The 11229-nt window shown below is 47.9% G+C and overlaps 1 protein-coding gene across 1 annotated transcript; it reads right to left on the reverse strand.

The window, feature by feature from the left end:
• Positions 1-2921: 2921 nt before the first annotated feature.
• Positions 2922-6722, reverse strand: adat3 (adenosine deaminase tRNA specific 3; the record flags this gene model as incomplete). Its single annotated transcript, XM_080786057.1, has 6 exons — positions 2922-3287; positions 3928-4038; positions 4319-4528; positions 5240-5661; positions 6239-6495; positions 6679-6722. The coding sequence occupies 6 exons, from the start codon at positions 6720-6722 to the stop codon at positions 2922-2924; spliced, it is 1410 nt and encodes a 469-aa protein (XP_080642183.1).
• Between the last annotated feature and the right edge of the window lie 4507 nt (positions 6723-11229).

Consider the following 11229-nt stretch of genomic DNA (forward strand, 5'->3'; position numbering starts at 1 on the left):
GACCTGTTACAGAACCTTTTGGGTTTTAAATATAAACAATAAACATAAAACCAGCTCATCGGTCCATATCCAGCAGTGTTGTTTTTGTCGACTAAAACTTAAGACGAAAACTAAATGGAAACTAAATGAAAACTAAGCTATGATGACCACAAATAAGACTAATATATATTGACAATTTTGTCAACAAATAAAAACTGTTAGGAAGGTACTAGTGGACAAGAGATCCAGTATAAGTAATTTTACACTTGGTTGTAGATCGGCTATTTTCAGCAAGTGAAAAAAAACATCCATTACGACGGCATCAAGGCCCACCAAAAAAAAACATTTTGTTCGAATGAATCAACTGTAGATTTAGTCGACTAAAATATTAGGACATTTAGTCGACCTAAAACTAGACTAAACACTAAAACATTCCGGTTGACTAAAACTAAATTTAAACTATTCAAGAGACTACTAAAACTAAAATCAAAATGCGCTGCCAAAAACCACACTGATATCCAGCAGTGCTTCTCTCCAACGAACCGCATGCAGCTTCATATTCATGAGGCCACGGACCCCCATTTGACACCATTCTCTACCTTTGGACCACAAACGGCACCATTATATAAAATCCTCTCGGGCCCCTTTTTCCACCGGTTGGTTCCAAATGGGAACCGGTTCAGTTCTTTTCCACCGGTTGGTTCCAAATGGGAACCGGTTCAGTTCTTTTCCACCGGTTGGTTCCAAATGGGAACCGGTTCAGTTCTTTTCCACCGGTTGGTTCCAAATGGGAACCGGTTCCGTTCTTTTCCACCGTGTTGGTTCCCAATGGGAACCGGTTCAGTTATTTTCCACCGGTTGGTTCCCAATGGGAACCGGTTCAGTTATTTTCCACCGTTTGGTTCCCAATGGGAACCGGTTCAGTTCTTTTCCACCGGTTGGTTCCAAATGGGAACCGGTTCAGTTCTTTTTGGTTCATATAGTCCATGAGCCAGAGCTCCAAAATTGGAACGTATAAAACAAAACAAAAACATAGATTGTTATCACCATGAAACTTCCCCAATTGAGTACTTACACGAAGACAATGATTTATTGTATTACTAATTTTAAATGTTTAAATATGCAAATGAGGCATTATGTAGGAAAATATGCAAAATAAAAAAAATAAAATATAAAAAAATATGAAAAAGCTACTACTATGTGGAAGGGTTATCATGTATTAATTTACTTTCTATAAACAATTTAATATAGGTCTAGTTTTTCCCACCAATTTTGGAGCTCTGGCTCATGGACTAAGAACCAAAAAGTTCCCATTGGGAACCAACTGGTGGAAAGGGGGTCACAGAGTCCCTCAAGGACCCTTGGTGAGAAGAACCAGCACTGATTATGTAGGTTATAGTACAGTGTATTTACTTGTTGGAGCGTTGTCACCCTCCGGTGGCCGTCTCAGGTTCTACACCGGTTTGTTTTGTGTGTAACCCTAACCCTAGTACTTAAACTAGAAATGCACTCTGTCGAGGTGCCAACCTGCGCCTTGCACACACGTAGGGCATTCATGGCCTACTTGTGCGCAAGCAGAGTGTGCAAGTACTGCTAATAACTAATGTCTATTACAACTGCTGTTCTAAATCCTTTAGAGCCGTTATTGACCTTATACCAACCTTGTAGCCTACCTTAGTTACTGTACGTCACCATCAACAGCCAATAAGGGACCACCATTCTTACCGACATGCATGGATGCATACGTGCATTCATACAGGTCCATCTCAATGAATTAGAATAGTGTAAAAGTTTATTTTCTTCCGCAATATAATTCAAAAAGTGAAATTTTCATATATTCACAATTCATTCAAGTATTTAAAACCTTTCTCAACAAATTAGAATATTTTACGAGACCACTAAACAAATTTTTAAACGAGAAATGTCGACCATCTGAAAAGTATATTAATGTATGCAGTGAATTTGGTATTTAAGTCCGATGTCATTTTGTAGTCCTACGTTACGTCGTTTCATTGTCAAAGGGAATGTAATGTTTGTGAAGGACAAAGGTTGTGAACATACACTAAAAGCTGGATATAGGAGGGGCCAGAGCCATCAGATAGAAGAGTGGGGAAGAAACAGAGCGCTCGAGCGCTGTTCATGCAGCCTGAACTGAGACAAGCTGGAGTTGGAAATACATTGTTTTCAACGAGGGGGGGCGCAAACAAGAGCTATTTTAAGCATGTGTGCAACATGACAACTGTTTTAAAGTATTGTACAGTAACAACTAAAGTCTCTTTAATATTTATGTTGTACTAATACTACAAAACAGTCTAAAATAAAGGGATTTAAGATCATTAAAGCTGGGCTGTTGCCTGAGTCCAATGCATTTCTGTCTACTTCCGGTCCAGGACTTGTCCCAGTTGGTTGTCCCCATTCCCATTCTATGTAGGAGAGCCTCCATTGGACTGAAGCCAATAGAAGTCTATGTAGGAGAGCCTCCATTGGACTGAAGCCCCATGAAGTGAACGCAGTTTGCATAACTCTGTCTATATCTAAGGCTCTGGGAGGGGCTAGCGCCCCTCAAAAATATTCCTAAAGAAATAATAATAGAGCTGGGGACTTCTCCTTTGGTCCACCCATTTCTGGGACATGTGAGAATGGTCCAATTAGAAAAAAAAAGAAGCCCATGGCATTGTGGGATGTGTATTGGGATTTTTCTCTATCACTCTATCACTAAACACGGTGAAATTCACCCGAACACCTGCCTGAGGAAAAAACCAGGGATGTGGGCAGGGAAACAAACCTACCTTCTTGAAGGTACTGAAAGACCCGCCCACCTCAGACATCAGCAACATTATGAAAATACAAAAATATAAAATTAATTGAAAATCCCTCGAGTTCAGTGTTCTAGGATTAAAAATTATCCCCCCCCCCAAGAAAACAAAATGAGAAATAAAGCATCAAGGAGTGTTGTTGTGTTCTGTGTCGAGTTCTTCACAGCGCTGTCCGAGGACTCCCCTGAACACCTGGAACCTGTGGTTGAGGTCGGGGTGAGCGTGGACCTTCAGGGCGCTGCCCAGGGCGCCGTCGGGGCGGGCCGCTCCGTAGAACACCCGTCCTATCCGGGAGTGGACCAGAGCCATGGCACACATGACGCATGGCTCTCTGGTCAGGTACAGGTCATACCCCGTGCAGATGTAGGGCCTGGCGGCCCGGTCAGTCCCCTCTGGCCTAGCGGTGGCCCGGTCCGGCACCTCTAGGCTAGCGGTGGCCCGGTCCGGCCCCTCTGGGCTAGCGGCACGGTCCGTCCCCTTTGGCTGCTGGGCCTGGGACCGTGGTGGAAATATTAGAGAAATAACCTATTAAGACTAGCCTGACACTCACACAAATCCTTTCGTTTCACTTAGCAAAGACATGAAATCTGTGTGAAACTTGTGGATAGAGCAGGTGTTTTAATATTCTAAACGAGAGGCATGTTGAAGTCAGAAATGAAGACAGAAGTATAATTATGCCCATCTGGTCCCTAGATTAGGAGAGACGAGCCTTTCTTACTGAGACGTAAACAAGGAAGTGAGCGGCAGCACGCAACGCATGCGCGAAACAGCAAGGAGTACGGTGCAGAAGGAGAGGCCGACCCAAAAGAACATCAATGAAAAAGCGCTATGACGTGTGTACACGTCCACTGGATCCATCGGTTGTATTTCCACACGTTCTCCAGTCAGTTAAGGGGAACATTTATCTCTGGCAAATACATGGACATTATATTTGGACACATTATGGACAAGCGATAGGGCTATGGAATGTTTATTTTTTATTGCTAAATACAAAGCACAAGTGCTTAGTATTAATTAAAAAATATAAAAATGTCCGCCCTCCCGTTGACTATGGTTAATATTGAACTATAGTAATTGTTCTTCATTTTGGACACTTTCAACACATCGCTAGTATAATGTACTATTTATTTACCCGTGTGTTCAGCGACGACTCCGATTGGCCGGCTGTGAAGTGACAGTCGGGGTGTTTATCCAATGGGTACGCTCCGCCACCCTGTGCCCTCGCCACCAGGTCTATACACACCTGGAGGTCACAATCAGTTGTTAATTGGCCGTTAATTCATTTGTTGTCGTTGCTGTCGGGGCTAAATAAATAAAAACTAAATAAAAACTACAATAAAAATAAATAAAATTAATGACTGAAACTGTATTGTGTTTACAAAACGAACTAAAACTAAATGAAAACTGAAGAAAAAAACTAAAATTAAGCGCACGTGTGCACGCGCACACACACACACACACACACACACACACACACACACACACACACACACACACACACACACACACACACATATACACACCATGGTGGCGTGCTGGAGGGGATGGTCCGCGCCGCAGTCGTGTCCCACCGCCACCACGGCGCCCGTCGAGGGGTCAACGACCACGCCTCCCGCGGGGGCGTGGCCTAGCCGGAGCCCCGCCCTGGCGGCGGCGACGGCTTGCGTCATGTGACGCTGCATGGCGATCCTCTCAGGCCCACTGAACAGCGCCCCCTTGAGGGCCTCCGTCACCTGGTTACAGGGGGGAGGAAAGTGTTAATACAACTAGTACAGTGGTTTTCAACCTTTATTCACCATTTGATGACTTAAGAGTTCTGTTATTGATTTTGTCCACAATTCCATGCTGTATTGATGTTGGTAGCATTATAACTGTTTTACTTTTTATGATGATTTGAATCTTTTTTTCATTTTTCATGTCATGATTATGAATTGAATATCCCATTGGACATTTGTTTGACTGTACCCTGTACTGATTACATTACTGTCTGGCTGTACCCTGTACTGATTACATTACTGTCTGACTGTACCCTGTACTGATTACATTACTGTCTGACTGTACCCTGTACTGGTTACATTACTGTTTGACTGTACCCTGTACTGATTACATTACTGTCTGACTGTACCCTGTACTGATTACATTACTGTCTGACTGTACCCTGTACTGATTACATTTCTGCCAATAAAGTATTCAATCAATCAATCGTCTACAAAACAAACTGAAAACTATGTGCGTACATTCTCTAATCTTGTAGACTTCTTGTAAATGAAGTGATGCAAGGTGTTCTACAATAATTTAAGTCTTGAGGGCATAACATTTATTTGGTTTCATTTTTACACTATCAAGAGTTAAAGATCTATAAGGGTCCACTTGGTTACCAACTCCCCGTCATTTAGCTGTAATGGAATCATGGGACCGTTTCAGCCACTATAAACATACAGTACCTGTTTGTTTTCGTGGAAGGCCGTGGGCCAGTGTCGGCTGGCCAGCTCAAACTGAGGCCGGGTCAGAGGGGGCCAGGAGGGGACCCCCACCAGGAAGGGCTGTCCCAGGCCCGCATGTCCCACCCTGTCTGCTGGGACCAGGGCCTCCAGGGACACCCCCACCCTGTCTGCAGGGACCAGGGCCTCCAGGGACACCCCCACCCTGTCTGCGGGGACCAGGGCCTCCAGGGACACCCCCACCCTGTCTGCAGGGACCAGGGCCTCCAGGGACACCCCCACCCTGTCTGCGGGGACCAGGGCCTCCAGGGACACCCCCACCCTGTCTGCAGGGACCAGGGGGACCCCCTCCACCTCCCGCTCCATGTGGGGTACTTGTGTCAGCAGACACAGCAGGATCTCCAGCGAGTGGGGGCTGTCTCTGTCTGTAAAAGTACAGTAAGGTACAGTAAGGTACAGTAAAGGTGGTTGCACACTGGGCGCATTTCTTTTCGGAAAACTGATGGAGAAACCCTGCTAAAAGTCCTCAAAACGCATCCGGTCTGCGGGGACCTTTAGGGAGAGGTTTTCTTGTTAACCCACCATTTTTACTAAAAAGCTGGAGAGTCAGAGAGACCCCTGTTCCTGAACACACTCCATAGCAGTGGTTGTAAACCCTTTTCATATCGAGGTCCAATATTTATTCACTGTTTTATGAGTGTTTTCTTTGAAAAACGAATGCTTGGAATCAATTCAGCATCATGAAAACCCCCTAGTTTGACACGTCAAACAACGTAGGTCGTTATGGTATGGTCACACAATTTATATTAAATTAGGCGTCAAAAGGCGCCTAATCTAGGCGGTAAATGAGTTAAGGGGTACAGCTCTCCTACCTTTACAAGAACATGTGACTGTGGGATGTTAAAGCTCTCCTACCTTTACAAGAACATGTGACTGTGGGATGTTAAAGCTCTCCTACCTTTACAAGAACATGTGACTGTGGGATGTTAAAGCTCTCCTTACCTTTACAAGGCCGGACCCTCTTGAGGTGGCCGAGGGCCGCCAGGGGGAACAGCAGGCTCAGCTCTCTGACCAGGCGAGAGGTCTCCTTCTTGTCCGTGATGGGAGCGGCGAAGGCAGCGACCAGCGGCGCGTCGTCGCGGGACAGCTCGTCGGAGAGGACGGGGACGGCCGCCCAGGACGCCACTACGTCCTCATCCTCACACCCGTCCTTCCTGCGCTTGGCCTGGGGCTCCATCTCTCCCGCCACGCCTCTCTCCCTGTTGGAATGAAAAGTCCTATTAAATTAAGTGTGCTTCTTTCTGCCCATATCAGCGGTCCTCAGACCTTCTCACTCTGACTTCTGACATCATGAGTGAGTGACGTCATCAGTGAGTGATGTCAACAGTGAGGTCTATGTCACCGTCCGCTGACGCCACGTCTTCCCCATAAAACAGACTGACCCGAGCAGTAACACTCTGACCTCTGAGTGACGCCCGACCGTCATCCTAACCAGACCACCATGTTCACCTTCGGCACAAAGACACAAAGCGCGTTCTCCTTCCCCGACGCTACGGAGAGCTCAGCTAATGAAGGCCCGTCGAGCAAAGTGGAGCAACCGTTTATATTCAACGCTTGTCCGAGTGGTGGCGATCCTAATTCTTCTTCGTCGAAGCCAGACAACAACGATGGAACGAAAACGTTTCCGGAAGCACCGACACTTGTGCCCAAGTCACGGGAAAAGCGTGAAGACCGACAGAAGAAAGCGACGTCTGGAGCCGCGTTCGTGTTGAAAGAAGTTTCGTTTAAGTTTGAGGCTCAACCGTCTGCGGCTAGTGCTGCAGGGTTCATCAAGCCCGTTTCATGTGGCTTTACGTTTGGCACTTGGGACGCTGGGGAGACAACTTCAACCGAGGATCCAATGCCCGCAGCGGGGGCAGCTTCCGTGTTCCCGAAGAACGTCGCCGATCAGCACAGAGAGAAAGAGAAGGAGAGCAGCGGCGTCTCTGTCTCCACGCCGTCGCTGGAAGACACCGACCCGGATAATCCACTCTTCAACGTCAAGCCCGACACCTTGGGATTCGCAGACCTGTTCAAGACCACAGGAGGAGACTTCCAGTTCGGACAGAAAGACCCTCTTTTCAAAGGCTTTTCTCGTGCCGGCGAGCAGCTGTTCTGTTCGTCACTCCCGGCGACCCCCAGCAAGGAGGAGGACGCCTCTGTGGAGCCGGGCGAAGAGGACGTGTACAAGGATGCCATTCATCACATGGCAGAGCTGGTGACCGGGGAGGAGGACGAACAGGTCCTCTACTCCCAGCACGTCAAATTGTTCAGATTCGACTCTGCCACCAGCCAGTGGAAGGAGAGAGGGGTGGGGAACCTCAAATTAATGAAGAATACGACCAGCGGCAAACTGAGGGTGCTGATGAGAAGAGAGCAGGTCCTCAATGTTTGCGCCAACCACCTGGTCACCACCACCATGAGCCTGACACCCCTGGCGGGTTCCAAGAAGGCGTGGATGTGGCTGGCCAACGACTTCTCAGATGGACACTCTAAACTGGAACAACTAGCTGCAAGATTCCAAACCCCAGAACTGGCTAAGGGGTTTAAGCAAAGGTTTGAGGAGTGCCAGAGACTGTTGGACGTCCCCCTGGGAGTCACCCCAGTGTCTTCCAGACTGTTGGACGTCCCCCTGGGAGTCACCCCAGTGTCTTCCAACGTGTCCTCTCCTGAAAACACTGGGCCCTCCACGTCTCCATCCCCTGACAGCAGGACATCAGTGGCCACGTCACACGGTCCATCCAAGTTTGTCTCAGGCACTGAACCCCTCCAGAAGAACGTTGGGTCACCTGAATCGCCCCCTGAGACCTCAGTGTGTTTGTCCTGCTCTAAGGCCAAAGACCATGCACCTGCTGTCCAAACATTGCTCCCTCAGGCAGAGCGACTTAATGATTCAGACGTCGGCGTGAATGTAAGGGAACCCACCGCTCCTACCCGAGACCGCACCTTTGGCACATTTGGAAGCCTCTCGTTCAATGGCCTGGCCAACAACAATGGCGGCATGTTTGCATTTGGAAAGCAAGACTCTTCCTTTTCGTGGACGAACGCTCCGGTTATGGTCTTCGGAGCTTCATCACCACCAGCACCACAGAATGTTGGAGAGGAAGAGGGCAGCGACAACGAGGAAGCATCCAATAATGTGGACATCCACTTTGAGCCCATTGTGTCACTGCAAAAGGTGGAGACCAAGTCTGGCGAGGAGGACGAGGAGATCCTGTTCAAGGAGCGGACCAAGTTGTACCGCTGGGACCGGGACCTGGGCCAGTGGAAGGAGCGTGGCGTGGGCGACATCAAGATCCTCTTCCACCCCGTCAAACACGTCTACCGCGTCCTGATGAGGCGTGAGCAGGTGCTGAGGGTGTGTGTCAACCACACCATCTCCCAGGCCATGGACCTCAAACCCATGAACTCCTCCACCAGCGCTCTGGTCTGGACCGCCACAGACTACGCAGAGGGCGAGGGCCGAGTAGAACAGCTGGCGGCCAAGTTCAAGACCCCCGAGTTGGCCGAGTCCTTCAGGAAGAAATTCTGTGAGTGCCAGAAGAGCATGAGCCAGAAGGATCCAGAACCAGAGACCCTGGGCCAGGAAGCACCACAGTCCCTGGACCTGGAGGCCACAGTCCAGGAGACTCCAGAACCAGAGACCCTGGACCAGGAGACTCCAGAACCACGGGACTTGGGTCAGGATGTTGTAGAACCACAGACCGTCCTTCTCCAGGAGACTCCAGAACCACAGGCCGTGTGCCAGGAAACTCAAGAACCAGAGGCCCTGGGCAAGGAGGTTGCAGAACCACATGATTTGGGTCAGGATGTTATAGAACCACATACCCAGGATGGCACAGAACCACTAGCTGTGGGCCAGGAGACTCCAGAACCACAGACCCTGGGCCAGGAGACTCCAGAACCACAGACCCTGGGCCAGGAGACTCCAGAACCACAGACCCTGGGCCAGGAGACTCCAGAACCACAGACCCTGGACCAGGAGACTCCAGAACCACAGACCCTGGACCAGGAGACTCCAGAACCACAGACCCTGGACCAGGAGACTCCAGAACCACAGACCCTGGGCCAGGAGACTCCAGAACCACAGACCCTGGACCAGGAGACTCCAGAACCACAGACCCTGGGCCAGGAGACTCCAGAACCACAGACCCTGGACCAGGAGACTCCAGAACCACAGAACCTGGGCCAGGAGACTCCAGAACCACAGACCCTGGGCCAGGAGACTCCAGAACCACAGACCCTGGACCAGGAGACTCCAGAACCACAGAACCTGGGCCAGGAGACTCCAGAACCACAGACCCTGGACCAGGAGACTCCAGAACCACAGACCCTAGTTCAGGATGTCACAGAACGACAGGCCTCAGAAGAGCAAGAGATCGTGGAACCACAGGACTCGGAGCAGGAGACTGAATCCGAGTCTTCCACACCCCAAGAGCAGTCCGAAGAGGCCCAGAGTGTGACCCCCATCAGCAGCGCTCCCATAGACCTGTCAACCAACCAGACCTCTGAACCCGACTCCACCACTTACACTACTACTACTACTACTACTGCTGCTGCTCCCACTCAAACCACCACCTTTGACTTCAAAACATTTGGAACCTTATTGACTGACCTGGCCAAATACATTGGTGACAAGTTGTCCTGGATGTACGTCTAAAGATTTCCCAACCCTGTCGGTGGGAGCCGAGCAGCTGCTGAGGGTGTAACTGTATGCCCAAGAGTTCTCAAACTTCTGCACAAACCCAAACCCACATTTTCGGGGGCCGGTCCGAGAATGCATGCTAATTAGTCGGGCCTCTGGGGCTCTGTGGGGGAAAAAAATAAAAAATAAAATAAAATCACACCCACTGTGGCGGCCACATGATGTCAACAGGGCTTAAAGCAGACTTTAAAAGTCCATAGACTTTAACATGCCGGATACAGTACAACGTACATGCATGTGTATTTACTGTCACACAAAGAAAATAAAAATTCCATAGACTTGGCTGCCACGTGACATCACGATGAGTGAAAGCCAGCACTTCAAGGGCTAGCTAGCCCTTCAAAATAATGTAATAGAAATTATAAATCTGTTCTGTCTGTTTGTGTATGTATATATATATATATATATATTATGAAGAGGGTTGACTGTTGCAGTTGCACATCAAATAGCCATTCAATCTACAAGCCCAATGAAGTCTACAATGCATCACGATCTGACACGTTTAGAACTTAAAAATCAGACATCGTCATACGCAGCAACGCAGGGGCTCAGATAGTCGGGACGGGGGGTGAATTTTAGAGGAAGTTGTGAAAACGAGAATTGAACAACAATAAAGTCCATTCACTCACACTCGCTCTCTGCCATACTTAGAGCCACTGGTGCGGTGGACAAATCATTTGAAATATACAGAGAAATGACATTCATTATTTGATTCATTAAAAAAAACGAATGGTAAAGGGTCAAAATAAATGTAAAAGCTTACAACACTTTGTGACGTGTTGTAAGCTTGTAGATCTGCTTGTAAGCTTGTAGATCTGGCATTTCAGATTTTTTTTAATGTCTGTAAATGTTTCAACATGCAAACAATTATATGACGAAACAATTGCGATTATTTCAAATAACTGCGATTGTGCGAGTATGTAATGATTGTGACAGGCATGCATGTCGCATGCTTATCGGCTGGGTTCGCACAATGCAAGCTACAGTATAGGCCTAATGTGTTTCATTTATAATTGTACAGTATATGTCAGCCGGGTTCACACAATACAATTTACAGTATAGTATATGTGACTCTTTTTGATGCAGAGACAGTCAAGGCGGCAAGACTAACTGTTCAGGAGAGGGAAACAAACCTTCCTTTTTTTTAATCCAAAATGAGTTCATAGCACAGGCAGACTCTTCACATACTAGAGCATGTCTGAAATAAATATATATGAGCTGAAATCGACATGTAAATACGAAATAAATG

Source organism: Protomyctophum bolini (assembly GCF_963924005.1).
Source record: "Protomyctophum bolini genome assembly, chromosome: 16".
NCBI lineage: Eukaryota > Metazoa > Chordata > Actinopteri > Myctophiformes > Myctophidae > Protomyctophum > Protomyctophum bolini.